Raw genomic sequence first — 17796 nt, 5'->3', positions numbered from 1 at the left:
ATGGTGGAAAGTTGGAGGCTTTCAGAAGGGATAGCGAGAGTCCAGAGACAGTATGTTTCTGTTAGTGTGAAGGGCAAGGCTGGTAGGTGCAGGGAATGCTGGATGACTCGAGAAATTGAGCTTTTGTCAAGAAAAAGCAGGAGCATCAATCATACATAAACAACAGGGATCAAGTGAATCCCTGCAGGAAGATAAAGTCCGCACGAATATAATGGAGGGAAATCAGGAGGACAGAAAGGGGCATAGCTTTGGCAGATACGGTTAAGGAGAATCCAAAGAGATTCTACAAATACATTAAGTACAAAAGAGTAACTAGGGGAGAGAATATGGCCCTTTTAAAGATCACCAAGGTCATCTATGTCTGGAACCACAGGAGATGGATGAGATACTAAACTAGTATTTAATGTCAGTATTTACTGTGGAGAAGGATATGGAAGCTAAAGAACTTGGAGAAATAAATCATGATAGCTCAGTGTCCATATTACAGAGGTGGTGGTGGACATCTTAAAATGCAGAAAGGTGGATAAATTCCCCAGGACCTGATCAAGTGTATCCCAGAACGGTGGGAAGCTAGGAAAGTCATTTCTGGGCCCCTTGCTGAGATATTTACAACATCGATAGCCATGGGTGAAGTGCTGGAAGACTGGAGACTGGGTAATGTGGTGCCATTATTTAGTGTTAGGAAGCCATGGACCTATCAACTAGGGAGCCAGATGTCAATGGTGTGTAAGTTGTTGGAGGAAATTCGGAGGAACAGGATTTACATGTATTTGGAAAGAGGGGGACTGATTTGGGCTTGGTATGTGGGAAATCGTGTTTGTCCAAATTAGCCAAGATTTTTGAGGTCACAAAGATGATTCATGAAGGCGGAGTGATGGATACTAACTGTATGGACTTAAGCAAAGTGTTTGACAAGGTTCCATATGTTTAGACTGGTTAGCAAGGTGAGATCATATGGAATCCAGGGAGAGCCAGCCATTTGGATACAAAATTGGCTTGAAGGTAGGAGACAGGATGGTAGGATATAGAACATAGAAAAGTACAGCACAGTACAGGCCCTTCGGCCCACGATGTTGTGCCGTGGAGTAATCCTAATCCAAAACTAATATAACCTGACCTACATTCCCCTCAGTTCACTGCTGTCCATGTGCATGTCCAGCAGTCACTTAAATGTCACTAATGATTCTGCTTCCACAACTACCACTGGCAAACTATTCCATGTGCTCACAACTCTCTGGGTGAAGAACCTCCCTCTGACATCTCCTCTGTACCTTCCTTCTAACACCTTAAAACTATGACCCTTCGTGGCAGTCAATCCTGCCCTGGGGAAAAGTCTCTGGCTATCGACTCTATCCATGCCTCTCATTACCTTTTACACCTCGATCAGGTCACCTCTCTTCCTCCTCTCCAGTGAGAAAAGTCCGAGCTCAGTCAACCTCTCCTCGTAAGACAAGCCCTCCAGTCCAGGCAGCATCCTGGTAAACCTCCTTTGCACCCACTCCCAAGCCTCCACATCTTTCCTATAATAGGGTGACCAGAACTGGACACAATATTCCAAGTGTGGTCTCACCAGGGTTTTGTAGAGCTGCAGCATAACCTCGCGGCTCTTAAACTCGATCCCGCTGTTAATGAAAGCTAAAACACCATATGCTTTCTTAACCTTATCCACTTGGGTGGCAACTTTGAGGGAGCCATGCACTTGAACACCAAGATCCTGCTGTTCCTCCACACTGCCAAGAATCCTGCCTTTAATCCTATATTCAGCATTTAAGTTAGACCTTCCAGAATGCATCACTTCACATTTATCCAGGTTGAACTCCATCTGCCATTTCTCAGCCCAGCTCTGCATACTGTCACTGTCTCGCTGAAGCCTGCAATAGCCCTCGATACTATCAACAACACCTCCAACCTTTGTGTCATCAGCAAACATAACCCACCCCTCAACCTCCTCATCCAAGTCATTTATGAAAACTACAAAGAGCAGAGGCCCAAAGCAGAGCCCTGCGAGACACCACTCAGCACTGACCTCCAGGCAGAATATTTACCATCTACAACCACTCTCTGCCTCCTGTTAGCCAACCAATTCTGAATCCAGACAGCCAAATCACCCTGTATCCCATACCTCCTGACTTTATGAATGAGCCTGCCATGGGGAACCTTAATCAGATGCCTTGCTGAAGTCCATGTTCACCACATCCACTGCTTGACTCTCGTCAACCTGTCTCGTGACCTCCTCAAAGAACTCAATAAGATTGGTGAGGCATGACCTGCCCCCTCAAAGCCATGCTATGCTTTTCCAAATAGTTCACAAAATCTTGATCATATGGGCCAATGGGTTGAGGAGTGGCAGATGGAGTTTAATTTGGATAAATAGAAGGTACTCCATTTTGTTAAGGCATATCGGGGCAGGACTTATACATTTGATGGTAGGGCCTTCGGGGGTGTTACCGAGCAAAGAGACTGTGGGGTGCAGGTTCGTAGTTTCTTGAAAGTGGAGTTGCAGGTAGATGGGATGATGAAGAGGGCATTTGTACGCATGCCCGTATCAGTCAGTGCATTGAGTATAGGCGTTGGGATGGTATGTTGTGGTTGTACAGGATGTTGGTTAAACCATTTTTGGAATACTGTGTTCACTTCTGGTCTCCCTACTGTAAGAAAGATGTTAATCTTGAAATGGTTCAGAAAAGATTTACAAGGATGTTGGAGGGTTTGAGCTGCAGGGAGGGGCTGAATAGGCTGGGGCTATTTTCCCTGGAGCATCGAAGGCTGAGGGGTCCTTCTAGAAGTTTATAAAATGACTTGGGGCATGGATAGGGTGGATAGGCAAGGTCTTTTTTTCAGGGTAGGGAGTGCAAAACTGGAGAGCATAGGTTTAAGGTGAGAGGAGATAGATTTAAAAAGAACCTAAGGGGCATGTTTTTCTCAGAGGGTGGTGTGCGTACGGAAGTGCTGGAGGCTGGTGCAATTACATCATTTTAACAGGCATACGAATGGGTACATGAATACAAGGGTTTAGACGGATATGGGCCAAATGCTGACAAATGGGAGTAGATTAATTTAGGATACCTGCACAGACCTGTTGAACTGAAGGTTCTGTTTCCATGCTGTATAACTCTGACGAAATAAACTTGTTGCAATTGTGCCAGATGAATTTCAAGTATATACAGAGAGCTGCTTTTGAATGGCTAATCTAGGTTACTGCTTTTTGTTGGTTCAGTTTCTTTCCAGTTCACATGTAAAGAAATTTTGTACCACTTTCTTCTTCAGGAGCCAAACTGTCATCTGCAATTCCTACCTTGCTGAGTAATATCCAGGCTGAAGCCTTATCTGGAGGAGAGTGTGAAGAAAATAGTCCTCCTGGATCACAAGACAGTATCAAAGATGAACAGAAAACTTGTTTTAATGAAGATCAAGCAATGATGCAGGACTGCTATAGCACAATCGTTGATAAGCTGTCATCAGCAAACCCTACCATGGTTTTACAGGTACTGTGAATGTTGTCACTAAATTACAGTAAGAATTATAGTTTTATTTTGTTTAGATGCTTTGATTCCACGGACTTTCCAAAACCTGCATGCTCATGTCTCTTACAATATCAACAGTGAGAGAATTGAGGGTTATGGGGATGAAGCTGGAATTTGGAGTTGAGGACTATCAGATAAGCTGTGATTTCTTCTGAGTGACAGAAAACTGAATGGGGGACTTCGCCTACAACCCATTGCTTTGTCACCAAAACCTGTCCAAACCTGGAACTTGGTCAACTCAGAACAAAGAAGTGAAGATGTGCTATTACCTTCTGGTGGCTGCTAACAGACAACAGGATGACAGCATCCAATGGATTTTTAAAAAATAAATTCCTGCTACTGACAAAACTGGAAAGCTAAGCTAATTGATGCAGAAATGCCTGCGGCTGAAGCGTGTGATCCTGTGAATTGTATTCTAGAGAATGTTAGCACCTGTCATAATCTGAAAACGCCACCAGTCCGATATTGTGTATCAAATCAGAATAGCATATCTTTTTGTACAAAAAAACACTGCAAACAGTGGAGAACTGAAAAGCAAAGTGTGCTGGAGAAACTCGGCAGCTCTGGCAGTACCTATAGAGAGAGAGAGAGAGTTAACATTTTGAATTTGATATGACTTTTCTCTTTAAAATTTCAGAGCTGTTGAGATTCTGCAGCACTTTGTTTTTATTTCAAATTCTCCGCCTTCCCTTCTCCAAAGTTATTTGTTAATTAGTAGAGCAGTTACAGTTGTTGGCAGTTGTGTAATTAGATTTGAAGCAATATTTAGTAACTTTACCTTTTTCCCCTTCTCCAAAACTCGGGATATGACAAACTTTCATATTAATAACTTACACTCAACAGATTTTGTGTGCCACTGTTAATGCTGCCTCATAACCTGTTTATGCCCACTGATTATGCTTGAAAATAAATTAATTGCATTCCTGCATTACTGTCCAAGAATTAAAATCTGGGTGCCAGCTGCTAATGGTGGTGTATATTAACTGAGATGCCAACAATTTAATATTGTTCAGTGTATAGTTGCATATGCAGATTTACACATTAATTCTGGCGATACTGGGTAAATGTCAAAATCCACAAATGCATACTTTGAGAGTTTTTTGCTCAAAACTGAAGTGATTTCTGCAGTTTGTGAAATGACTAAAATAAACTGACAGAATGAGGATTTAGTGCTCTCTTGTTTTTGAATTTCTGGAGCTCTATCATATAAGAGTTTAATCTATTTTAACTTCTCAATATGCTGGTACTGTAGGTCCAGATGCTGGTTGGAGAGTTACGGAGAATTACTGTGCTGTGGGATGAGCTTTGGCTTGGAGTTCTTCAACAACAACACATGCATGTACTGCGACGCATTCAGCAATTGGAGGACGAGGTGAAGAGGGTTCAAAACAACAATACTCTTCGCAAGTAAGTGTTTCAAAGCTAGATTGGATCGACAAGACGGGTTAAACAATTTGTTGTATTAGGCGCAGAAACCTATTCAATTCAGACTTGTATGGACCCAACCACAGTGCAAATAGAATTGGAAATGTCAACATGTTGTTAAAGTATTGCTTTGGTCAGTTTGGAATTCTTTGTGTCTAAGTTACATTAATAACATGTCAAACCTTTTTTCCCCAATGGGAGTCATCTATGATGAACAGCATTAATATAGAGAATATATTTGTCATTAATCTTTAGTTTTGATGATTTTAGTTGAAGAATGTCAATTATCCCAATGTTATTTTATTTATTCATTCATAGTATGAGGGCATCACTGGCTAGTTCAGCATTTGTTGCCCGTCCCTAATTGTCCAGAGGAACAGTTAAGAGTCTGGAGGGTTTGCTGTGGGTCTGGAGTTACATGTAGGCCAGACTAGGTAAGGATGGCAGTTCCCTTCCCTCAAGGACAATAGTGAACCAGATGGGATTTTCCCCAACAATTGGCAATGGTTTCATGGCCATAATTAGACTCTCAATTCTAGATTCTTTATTAAAAGAAAATTCCACCAACTGCTGTAGCGGGATTCAAACCCAGATCCCCACAACATTACCTGGATCTCTGGATTATCAGTCCAGTGATTATACCACTAGGCTATCACCTTCCCTGTCTGCTGGAATTGTTAATTTGGTGACTCGGGCACATAATAAATAAGCTCAAAAGACTGTTTCATATCCAGTGTGAGAGGACTAGGATAGCTGACGTTTCGGGGTCTAGACCCGAAACGTCAGCCTTCCTGCTCCTCTGATGCTGCTTGGCCTGCTGTGTTCATCCAGCTCTCCACCTTGTTACCATATCTTTTTCTGTGAATTGTTTTTGCTGTCAGAATATGCAACTCTGTTTGCAACATGAAAACCAAATGCTTGGGTTCAGAAGAGAATATCTTCAAAGCCTCGTTAGTTCGTTATATGTAACTATTCTTTTGCAGATAATTCCTCCACTAAAACTTATGTTTTTTGAATTTCAACCAAAATACTTTGGGCTAATTTTGGGCGAGCAGTTGATGTGTTTTGCCGTACAAAAGCTTTCTTGTTTACTCTGAATCATTTCAATCTTAACTACTTTGATAGGGAAGAGAAAATAGCTATCATGAGGGAAAAGCACACTGCTTTGATGAAGCCGGTGGTATTTGCTCTGGAACATGTGTGCAGCATTACTTCAGCTCAAGCAGAAACTCCTCATGAAAAATGGTTTCAGGACACCTATGGAGAACCAATTAATAATGCTTTGGAAAAACTGAAGACCCCATCAAATCCAGCTAATCCTAGCAACAGTTGGTTGCTGTTTAAACAGGTAGGATTAAAAACACAGGATTTCACATGAAGGTGCATGAGCAAGAGTCAATTTTTCAGTTTTAAGTTGATGGTAGTTATCTTCGGAAATGTAGACCATAAAAGCATCAGACAAAGGAGCAGAAATTAAGCCATTTGACCTATAGTGTCTGCTCTGCCATTTAGTCATGACTAAAAAGTTTCTCAACCTCATTCTCCTACTTTCTCCCCATTCCCCTTGACAGTCAAGAACCTATTTATATCTGCCTTAAATATACTCGGTGACAAAGCTTCCAGTCTTCTGTGGCAGTGAATTCTATAGATTCACCACTCTGCCTGAAGTTTCTGCTCATATCTGTCCTTAAGGGTCTTCCCTTACTCTAAGGCTGTGCCTTCAAGTCTTATCTCAAGTGTATTTACAGTAGGAGGAATGTACTATCAATGTTCTGTCTAGATACAGTATTCTATTAAAGATAGCTGCAAAGTTGTATTACTTGACGGCTAGATATTGTTATTTTTGTGCCATGGCAGGACAGTCTACAGAAGTAAAAAGTTAGGAAATCTAGCCATGATGGATGGCTAGATGGTAGTGCATTTATGTATTATTGGTTAATCTATTGTTGCATATTAATTTTTACATCCTCATCCTTGTTCCCGGGACTTCTGATGCCTTCCTATTTCTGTAACTTTGTCCATCTCAATAAGCCTTCAACATTGTGTGTTTTTCCAGTTCTGGCCTCCTTGCATGTACACTAATGTAATTGCTTCTCTGTCCAATATAGCTGCCTTGTCTGAGAGCTCTGGAGTTCCCTCCTGAAAACTGTCTTTATTCTTCATTCTTTGTTTTAAGATAACCAATTGCTTTGATAAAGCCATTGATTATTTGACTTTATCTCTTTTTGACCTGAGTAAAAACAAGTTAGTTATTGTTAGCACCTTTGGATGAGTGGAAAGTGTTGATGTTTAAAGCAAACATTTGATTTTTCTTAGGTTTTAAAGTAAATTAGTAGAAAATCCCTTGAGACATGTAAAATATCAAATACCAACTTTTAATGCTTTGCAGATAATGCTGAACTTACAACAGAGAGCTCAGAAACGGACCAGCTACCTGCTGCATTTAGAGGAGATCAGTCCACGAATGGCTGCAATGTCTAGTACTGAAATTGCATTGCCAGGAGAAATCTCGGCAAGGGATGCAGTCACGATTCAGAGTGTTGGTAATACCATCACCATCCTTCCCACTAAAACAAAACCGAAAAAACTGATGTTCTTGGGCTCTGACGGAAAAAGCTACCCATATCTGTTCAAAGGTAAAATGTGAATAGATTCCCATGTTTTGTACTAATATTTAACTTGGATTCCTGAAGTTGCTGGTACCCGTTAATTATTACACTCGCCAGTAGCATCCAGATGAAGGAAAAAATATAATTGATTTAGTTGAGCTATCTGGTTTGACAAATGTTCTGTCCCAGTGTTACAGTTTATATATAATTTTAGTTTAAGAAAAAAACAATATTTAAGCTGTTTTCCCTGGTGCAGTGTTTCAGAAATGTTAATACAATAAATATGCAGTGCAGAAATAAGCCATTCGATCCATCCAATCAATGCTTGCTTGGATACATGCTGTACTCCAACAGCCTTCCATTCTAGTCTATCATTCTTAGTGCAGCGCTCTTAACATACAACAGTACAGGCCCTCTGGCCCACAATGTTATGCCGAACTTTTACCCTAGACCTAAGGTCTATGTAACCTCCACATCTACCTTCTACTATCATCCATGCGCCTATCTAATAGCCGTTTAAATGCCCCTAATGCAGCTGACTCCACTAACTTCTCCGGCAGTGCATTCCACACCCCTACCACTCTGAATAAAGAACATACCTCTGTCCCGCTCACTTTAAGACTATGCCCCCTCAATAGCTACCTCCACCCTAGAGAAAAGTCTCTGGCTGTCTACACCGTCTGTACCTCAGATCATTCTGCACACCTCTTATCAAGTCTGTTCGTTGGTCTAGTATGCTTGGTTGCCCTGCCATCAAATGTGTTTTTAAAAAATTCTTTCATTGTATTGGGGTATTGTTGGTCATACCAGGGTTTGTGTCCACAACTGCCCTTAGTGAATGGCTTGCCAGATCATTTCAGTGACCATGAAAGAGTCAACCACATTACTGTGGGTCTGGAGTTGCATTTGTATCTGGTTAGGTAAGGACACTGACTTCCTTTCCTAAAGGATTGGTGATCCACGTGGATCTTTTGTTTAGTAATGGTTGATCATTTGTGATCAGCTTTTAGTTCCATATTTTATTAGTAGAAATCCACTAAAACGATGGTGAGATTTTAATTGCTGTTCCTATGCTTTTGTCTCAAATACTCCTGTAATTCGTGATTAAAAATTCATTGTTATCGATCTGAAGAAGCTCATTGAATTTAGAGAGAAAAACAATAGAACGTTTTTTAACTACTCAAACCATTCTAAGCACATTGATTCTCCCCTTCCCCCCCGCCACCTCTGCATTTCACCGAAATACCTGAATCCTTTACATTTTCGTTGCTTGCTCAGTTTATGCAGTAATTTTAATAGCAAAGTGCTTTTCAAAAATATTATTGTGGGAAGAGGGTATTTAGTCAAGTCTGCATTAACTATTTTAAAAAAAACCTTTTATCTGAAGTCCTTGCAGCCTCCAGTCAAAAATGTTATCAGCAAATACGAAAAGGGCCGTTGTCTGTCTTAATTGCGCTCTTTCAGCATTCCCTCTTAACTGTATTAGATTAAATGGAAGCCAGGAGGACCATCACCTTGGTTCACTTATCAATTGTGAATCAAGAGAAATAGCTATAACAGTGTGGTAGCTTGGTGTCAGCCCCGTGATAGCTGGTTCTAATGGATTTATAAACAAACCAGGTGAAGGAGCTACACTCACCTTGTCCATTTACAACAGTAGCTTCCTTACGGATGTAAAACATGGCCAAGTGTTCTCAATCATTCTCACAGTGTGCTTTCTAGTCGGTTCCAATTTCCTTTGCAATATAGATCATTACTGACTTTAAAATTTGAAATTTAATTACAAATTTTGTGCAGGGGTTTCCATAATGAGGTAGGTTTGAACCATTATGTAGTGTGGATTCTTATGAAAATTATCTTAGAACTTTTCCAGTTTTTTGATGTAAATGACTACTAGGTCATTCCCCTTTCCTTCTGTTCACAGGACTGGAAGACTTGCATCTGGATGAACGAATAATGCAGTTTTTGTCAATTGTAAATACCATGTTTATAAAAATTAATCACCAGGAGACTCCACGCTTCCATGCCAGGCATTATTCTGTAACACCATTGGGTACGAGGTCAGGGCTCATTCAGTGGGTGGATGGTGCCACTCCCCTTTTCGGACTGTATAAGCGTTGGCAACAAAGAGAAGCAACTTTACAGGCGCAGAAGGTAGGCTATTGATGCTTAGTATTTTCACATTTAATTCTGGTTTCTAGACCATGTTGGAGAAGTGGCGTTTCCTGACAATCTCAATAATAGAAGCCAAGTTTAAAACGTAGACGGAGATAGTAGGAACTGCAGATGCTGGAGAATCTGAGATGACCAGGTGTAGAGCTGGATGAACACAGCAGGCCAAAAGCAGATCAGAGGAGCAGGAAGGCTGACGTTTCAGGCCTAGACTTTTCCGAAGAAGGGTCTAGGCCTGAACCATCAGCCTTTGTGCTCCTGTGATGTTGCTTGGCCTGTTGTGTTCATCCAGCTGTTCCCCTTATCTCTTTTTAAAACGTAGAAGTTGACTCATCATATAAGGCAACCTCATTTCTGCAGCATCAAATAATAATTGTCAATATTTTACATGTATGTCAACGCCCTTTTCAAACACACATCTGCACACACATTAATGGTTAGCCTTCATTATCTATTCCATAACTCCTTGTTTTATTTATCAATATCATACCTGCAGAAGCAGGTAATACAGTCTGTTTCAAAGCTGCATGGGAGTTAAAGATATACTTACCCTTTGCATCACGTGCCAATGACATTTCAAAATTGCAGTTTCCCAAACTTCTGTGATTTTATAGTTGGTGCATAAGTTGACCCATGTTTATAGAGGGATTTTAATGGTTTCAGCGGTCAACTTTTGCACTGACATGTACAGGAACTCGTGGCAAACTCCTGTCTCTTATCCCACCAAACTGATTACCTGACCAGCTAAATATTTTTCACCAGGAAGCTGCAGCCAATGAACATAATGATGATGCCTGAGGGTCAGTAGGAGGGGCGGCATAGGACATGTCGGGGTGGGGTTTCCAGCAAGATCTGACATGGAGGAGAGCCCGTGGACATGGGAGAGCACAGTGAATCCTTCTGGCTCACTAGTAATTTGAAAGGCATTGGTCTTGTATTGATTAATTGATTCCAGTCCTGGTCTTGCTGCTGCCTAGTTGATGTTTTTATACTCTCCGATTACTTCTGCATTACATTGTTGTTACCATTGACTTTTGAATATCAACTTGGTCCTTGCCAGTTTTTCAGCAGTCTCATTCATGATCAGTTATGGGGTAGTAAATATTTAAGTTGCCGAGAAAGGATCGGGTTGGAGCCAGGAGATAAAACTTGAATTTTAACTTTGTTCAAAGGTTTTGTATTCAAAATTGATTCTGAGTTTGTGCCACCAGAAATGTGTGTTGCTTTCTCTGAAAGTTTATACAAATGTAAGAGTATAACTGTTCACTTTTCTAGAATGGTTTGTTTCTTGTTTCAGAACCAAGATTCTTACCAGGCAACTCAAAATCCTGCGCTGGTGCCCCGTCCCAGTGAATTGTACTACAGCAAAATTGGACCAGCTTTAAAATCAGTGGGTCTCACTCTTGATGTCTCCCGACGTGACTGGCCTTTGAGTGTAATGAGCTCAGTCTTAGAAGAACTGATGGAGTCCACTCCCCCGAATCTACTTGCCAAGGAGCTGTGGTGTTCCTGCACCACTCCAGATGAATGGTGGAGTGTTACACAGGTGTGAGAAAAGTCTTGAAACAACTCTTAATCCTTTACTTATATCTATACGATTCCTGTATGAGAAACATTTGGGCAATGATGAGTAGAATATAGCGATTCCAGCATGTTTAGCATTTGAATGCGATTTCATATGCAAGAAAGCAATCAAAATTTTACATACATTTGAATTTTGAGAACGTTGAGAAACTTGTACCAATATCAGTGATATAAAATTTTAGGCCTGAAGATTCGTCTTCAGAGACCAGCACATTTGGTACTTGGTGATTACTTGGTGTAAATACTGAAATTAATTAGTTCCCAAGTTTGCATTCAACTATTCGCCACAAAGTTAGTTTAAATTTGGGTCACTTTGTCACTCAGCCCAGTATCCTGATGTAATCCTATTTCTGAAAATGTTTCCGCATTAACTTTTCAAAACGAAACCAATTACAGCAATTCCAAGAGTTTCTAGTGTAGAGGTGACTCTTCAGAGGTTTGCATGTTTGTAAGGGTCTTGTTGAGATAAAAGGGATAAATCTTTCTTTCTGCTATTTGTAATGAGATTGTCCCACTAGTTCTTTCTAGTGCACTTTAGCTTATGTTTTTCTTTTTTAACAATTTTTAACAAATGTTCGTGCTCCCTTGTTTTAAGAAGTACTTCTATAGCCTCTTGAAGGGAAGCATTAGCCTTGTATTATTACTAGATTATTAATCCAAAACTCTGCTGATATTCTGGGACTTGTGTTCGAATCCACCAGAGCAGATGGGGGAATTTTAAATTCACAAAGAATCTGGATTTAAGAATCTAATGATGACCATAAAACTATTGCCAATTTTTTGGGGAAGACCCATTGAGCCCATCAATGTCCTTCAGGGAAGGAAATCTGTTGTCCTTACCTGGTCTGGCCTACATGTGACTCCAGAACCACCACAATGTGGTTGACTCTGAGCAGTGAGGGATGAGCAATAAAATGCTGGCCCAGCCGACGACACCCACGTCCCATGAGTAAAGAGAAAAAGATGTTCAGTAATTGAACTCTGCAGTTTAAAAAAAAGAACAATAAACCTTGCGGTTCATTAAGGTAAGTTTCTTTCTGGGATCACCACAGAAAAGGTGAAGCAGTTAGTGCCCTTGGACTGAATACCAGAAATTTATTCATCAAAGAGAAGCTTTAATTGCAAACCAATTGCCATTGTAAGGCCAGGACCTGAACCTGATTGTTTCATGAGCTCAGTTTATGCAAATTACTTAATTCTACACTTGGAAAATGTTTTGTGTTTAGTTAAATTGTTGTCGCAAGTGTCATCAAACATCCCTAAATATTTGTAATCAGGAATTTGTCATCTTGTGATTTTGATGCCCTTATTTAAATTGTACAGTGTGGCTGATGCTTTAAACTGATAATCCTCAGTCTGTGTTTGATTTTATTTCTTCAAAACTTTTGTTTATTTGGTGAGGATCAGTTAGGAAGAAAGGAGCTTGTGTTTATGTCACACCTTTCACACCCCCAGCCTCTGATTTGATTTGTGTTGATGGCTGAGGTGTAAGTATTTGGCGCGATCCTGGCTGTTTGACCATTCTCAAACCTTTCTGCAATTTCCACTGTCTTCAAATTCTCTTTAAAGTATGGTGCCAGAATTGATCACTGCTCCAGCTAGGATTAAACCAGTGCCTTGTATAAATTTACCAGAATTTTCTTGCTTTGTAACAAAAGCTAGATTAGTGTATATTTTAATAACTGCTCTGTCGACTTGTCCTGCCATCTTTTTAAAAACTTATGCACATATACACCCTTTTAGTTGTACTAAAGAAAGTCTGGAAATGAGGTAATCAACAACGGAGACCAGAGCTTAAATAGCAAGCAGGAAAATACAACAACGCTTCATTGGAGGCTTGACTGACATTACCCGGTAGGGTAATGAAATGCCTGCGTACTAATGAACCAGCTCGGCTAGCAAACGAACCAAAATATAGAGAACTCCATTTGCCATTTCTCAGTCCACTTCCCCAGCTGATCAAGATCCTGCTGCAATTTCTGATAACCTTTTTCACTGTCCACGATACCACCTATTTCAGTGCTGTCCACAAACTTCTCAATCATGCCTTGTACATTCTCATTCAAATCATCAATATAGATAACAAACAACAATGTGCCCAGTAATGACCCCTGAGGCACACAACTAGTCACAGGCCTCCAGTCCGACAAGCACCCTTCTAGTGTTACCCTCTGCTTCTTACCGTCTAGCTAATTGTGAATCCAATTTGCCAACTCTCCCTGGATTCCACGCGGTCTAACCTTCCAGAGTAGCCTACCATGTGGAACTTTATCAAAGACCTTACTGAAATCCACATAGACTACACCTACTGCCCTGCCCTCATTAACCTTCCAGGTCACTTCTTCGTCAAGAACTCTAACAAATTTGTGAGGCATGATCTCACACAAAGCCGACTGTTCCTAATCAAGCCCTGTCTTTCTAAATACGCATGTATCTTCTCCCTCAGAAATTTTCTTAAATAGCTTACCTACCACAGATGTTAAGCTCACTGGTCTATAATTCCCAGGTGTTTCTTTGCAGCCCTCCTTGAATAAAGACAACATGCACTACCCTCCAGCCTTCCAGGACACCTCATATAGCTAATGATGCAAATATATCAACCAGAGCCCCTGCAGTTTCTTCTTTAGCCTCTTGCAGGGTTTTCGGCAATATCTGGTCAGGACCAGGAGGTATATCCATCTTCAGGCTTTCTGATACTTCGAACACCACCTCTGTGATGTGGACTGTCCCCAAGATATCACTACTAACTTTCCCAAGTTCCCAGGTCTTCACATCTTTCTCTACGATAAATACTGGAGAAATATTCATTGAGGACCTCTATTATCTCCTGTGGTCCACTTTGATCCTTGAGGGGTCCGATTCTCTCTCTAGTTATACTTTTTCCTTTACTATACTTAGAGTTTCTTTTGATTCACCCTAATCTTCTCAGCCAAAGCTGCCTTGCTCCCCCTTTTTGCCCTCCTGATTTCCTCCTCCAATAAACTCTGGTATCCCCTATATACCTTCAGGGATTCCCTTGATTCCAGCTGCCTGTTCCTGAGCCATGCTGCCACCTTATTTTGGTCAAAGCCTCCATATATCTTGTCATGCAGGGTTCCCTTCTCCCTCAGGAACATCTAGACCTTGAGATCTAGCTATCACACTTTTAAAAGCCTCCCACATGCCAGAAGTTCCTTTTGCCTACAGACAAACTACTCCAATCAACCCCTGCAAGCTCCTGTCTAAATCAGTCAAAATTTGCCTTTCCTCAATTTAGGGCTTGAATCTGTGGATCAGTTTTTTGTTTCCTTCTTCATAACTATATTTTAAAATAAATAGAACTGTGGTCACTGGTCCAAAGTGCTTCCCCACTGTCATCTCAGTCACCCGTCCTGTATATTTCCCAAGATTAGGTTGAATTTTGCCCCTTACTGAATAGGACCCTCTTTTTATACTGCTTGAGGAAGCTTTCCTAAACACTTAACAAATTCCATCCCATCTAAGCCCTTAACACTGGCTCTCCTGGTCTATGTTAGGAAAATTGAAATCCCTTTTCTGTGACAACCTTTATTGCTCCTGCATTTTTGTTCCTCTAATTCCCGTTGGCTATCTGAGGGCCTAAAGTACCCCCCCACCCACCCACCCACCCAATAATGCCACCAATTGGCTCCACCCACAAAGCCTCACTGCATGATCCCTCAGTTATTTCATCTCTATTACTGTGATACTTGCTTTAATCAAAAATGCAACTCCTCCTGCCCTCTTTCCTCCACCTCTGTCCTGCCAAAAACCACTTGTACCCTGGCACATTAAGCTGCCTTCCTTAGCTGTGTTTCTGTAACGGCCACAATATCCCAGCCCCACGTACCTATCCAAGCCTGAGTTCATCGGCTTTACCTGTCAGCCCTCTTGCATTGAAATAAATGCAATTTAATCCAACAGGTCTTCCTTGTAATAAAATGTGAGGCTGGATGAACACAGCAGGCCAAGCAGCATCTCAGGAGCACAAAAGCTGACGTTTCGGGCCTAGACCCTTCATCAGAGGGGGGGATGGGGAGAGGGAACTGGAATAAATAGGGAGAGAGGGGGAGGCGGACCGAAGATGGAGAGTAAAGAAGATAGGTGGAGAGAGTGTAGGTGGGGAGGTAGGGAGGGGATAGGTCAGTCCAGGGAAGACGGACAGGTCAAGGAGGTGGGATGAGGTTAGTAGGTAGCGGGGGGTGCGGCTTGGGGTGGGAGGAAGGGATGGGTGAGAGGAAGAACCGGTTAGGGAGGCAGAGACAGGTTGGACTGGTTTTGGGATGCAGTGGGTGGGGGGGAAGAGCTGGGCTGGTTGTGTGGTGCAGTGGGGGGAGGGGATGAACTGGGCTGGTTTAGGGATGCAGTAGGGGAAGGGGAGATTTTGAAACTGGTGAAGTCCACATTGATACTATTGGGCTGCAGGGTTCCCAGGCGGAATATGAGTTGCTGTTCCTGCAACCTTCGGGTGGCATCATTGTGGCAGTGCAGGAGGCCCATGATGGACATGTCATCAAGAGAATGGGAGGGGGAGTGGAAATGGTTTGCGACTGGGAGGTGCAGTTGTTTGTTGCGAACTGAGCGGAGGTGTTCTGCAAAGCGGTCCCCAAGCCTCCGCTTGGTTTCCCCCAATGTAGAGGAAGCCGCACCGGGTACAGTGGATGCAGTATACCACATTGGCAGATGTGCAGGTGAACCTCTGCTTGATGTGGAATGTCATCTTGGGGCCTGGGATGGGGGTGAGGGAGGAGGTGTGGGGACAAGTGTAGCATTTCCTGCGGTTGCAGGGGAAGGTGCCGGGTGTGGTGGGGTTGGAGGGCAGTGTGGAGCGAACAAGGGAGTCACGGAGAGAGTGGTCTCTCCGGAAAGCAGACAGGGGAGGGGATGGAAAAATGTCTTGGGTGGTGGGGTCGGATTGTAAATGGCGGAAGTGTCGGAGGATGATGCGTTGTATCCGGAGGTTGGTAGGGTGGTGTGTTGAGAACGAGGGGGATCCTCTTGGGGCGGTTGTGGCGGGGGCGGGGTGTGAGGGATGTGTCACGGGAAATGCGGGAGACGCGGTCAAGGGCGTTCTCGATCACTGTGGGGGGAAAGTTGCGGTCCTTAAAGAACTTGGACATCTGGGATGTGCGGGAGTGGAATGTCTTATCGTGGGAGCAGATGCGGCGGAGGTGGAGGAATTGGGAATAGGGGATGGAATTTTTGCAGAAGGGTGGGTGGGAGGAGGTGTATTCTAGGTAGCTGTGGGAGTCGGTGGGCTTGAAATGGACATCAGTTACAAGCTGGTTGCCTGAGATGGAGACTGAGAGGTCCAGGAAGGTGAGGGACGTGCTGGAGATGGCCCAGGTGAACTGAAGGTTGGGGTGGAAGGTGTTGGTGAAGTGGATGAACTGTTCGAGCTCCTCTGGGGAGCAAGAGGCGGCGCCGATACAGTCATCAATGTACCGGAGGAAGAGGTGGGGTTTGGGGCCTGTGTAGGTGCGGAAGAGGGACTGTTCCACGTAACCTACAAAGAGGCAGGCATAGCTGGGGCCCATGCGGGTGCCCATGGCCACCCCCTTAGTCTGTAGGAAGTGGGAGGAGTCAAAAGAGAAGTTGTTGAGTGTGAGGACGAGTTCAGCTAGGCGGATGAGTGTGTCGGTGGAGGGGGACTGGTCGGGCCTGCGGGACAGGAAGAAGCGGAGGGCCTTGAGGCCATCTCCATGCGCAATGCAGGTGTACAGGGACTGGACGTCCATGGTGAATATGAGGTGTTGGGGTCCAGGGAATTGGAAGTCCTGGAGGAGGTGGAGGACGTGGGTGGTGTCACGGACGTAGGTGGGGAGTTCCTGGACCAAAGGGGAGAAAATGGAGTCCAGATAGGTGGAGATGAGTTCGGTGGGGCAGGAGCAGGCTGAGACGATGGGTCGACCAGGGCAGGCAGGTTTGTGGATTTTGGGAAGGAGATAGAAACGGGCCGTGCGGGGTTGGGGAACAATGAGGTTGGAGGCTGTGGGTGGGAGGTCCCCTGAGGTGATGAGGTCATGAATGGTGTTGGAGATGATGGTTTGGTGCTCGGGTGTGGGGTCATGATCGAGGAGGCGGTAGGAGGTGGTGTCGGAGAGTTGGCGTCTGGCCTCGGCGATGTAGAGGTCAGTGCGCCATACTACCACTGCGCCACCCTTGTCTGCGGGTTTGATGGTGAGGTTGGGGTTGGAGCGGAGGGCTGCCCGTTCTGGGGTGGAGAGGTTGAGGCGGTTAATGTCTCGACGGCAGTTGGAGATGAAGAGGTCGAGGGAGGGTAGGAGGCCTGGGGGTGGTGTCCAGGAGGAGGACTTGTGTTGGAAGCGGGTGAAGGGGTCAGTGGAAGGAGCGTTGGGTTCCCGGTTGAAGAAGTTGGCGTGGAGGCGAAGACGGCGGAAAAACTGCTCTATGTCCGACCGTGACTGGTATTGGTTGATGTGTGGTTGTAGGGGGACAAAGGTGAGCCCCTTGCTAAGGACTGA

General features: G+C 43.4%; 1 protein-coding gene across 2 annotated transcripts in view; it reads left to right on the top strand.

The window, feature by feature from the left end:
* Positions 1 to 17796, top strand: part of smg1 (SMG1 nonsense mediated mRNA decay associated PI3K related kinase) — a 182014-nt gene that overhangs the window by 114663 nt on the left and 49555 nt on the right. For both annotated transcript variants that reach the window (XM_048551867.2, XM_048551868.2), the window contains 6 exons: positions 3268 to 3485; positions 4777 to 4931; positions 6075 to 6297; positions 7339 to 7585; positions 9483 to 9712; positions 11028 to 11276. In XM_048551867.2, coding sequence (XP_048407824.2) covers positions 3268 to 3485; positions 4777 to 4931; positions 6075 to 6297; positions 7339 to 7585; positions 9483 to 9712; positions 11028 to 11276 — 1322 coding nt within the window. The remainder of the gene's footprint in view (positions 1 to 3267; positions 3486 to 4776; positions 4932 to 6074; positions 6298 to 7338; positions 7586 to 9482; positions 9713 to 11027; positions 11277 to 17796) is intronic.

This window comes from Stegostoma tigrinum, chromosome 23 (genome assembly GCF_030684315.1).
Source record: "Stegostoma tigrinum isolate sSteTig4 chromosome 23, sSteTig4.hap1, whole genome shotgun sequence".
NCBI classification, from domain to species: Eukaryota; Metazoa; Chordata; class Chondrichthyes; order Orectolobiformes; family Stegostomatidae; genus Stegostoma; species Stegostoma tigrinum.
Note: the sequence above shows the minus strand (reverse complement) of the source record. Positions and strands in the feature narration are given on the sequence as shown.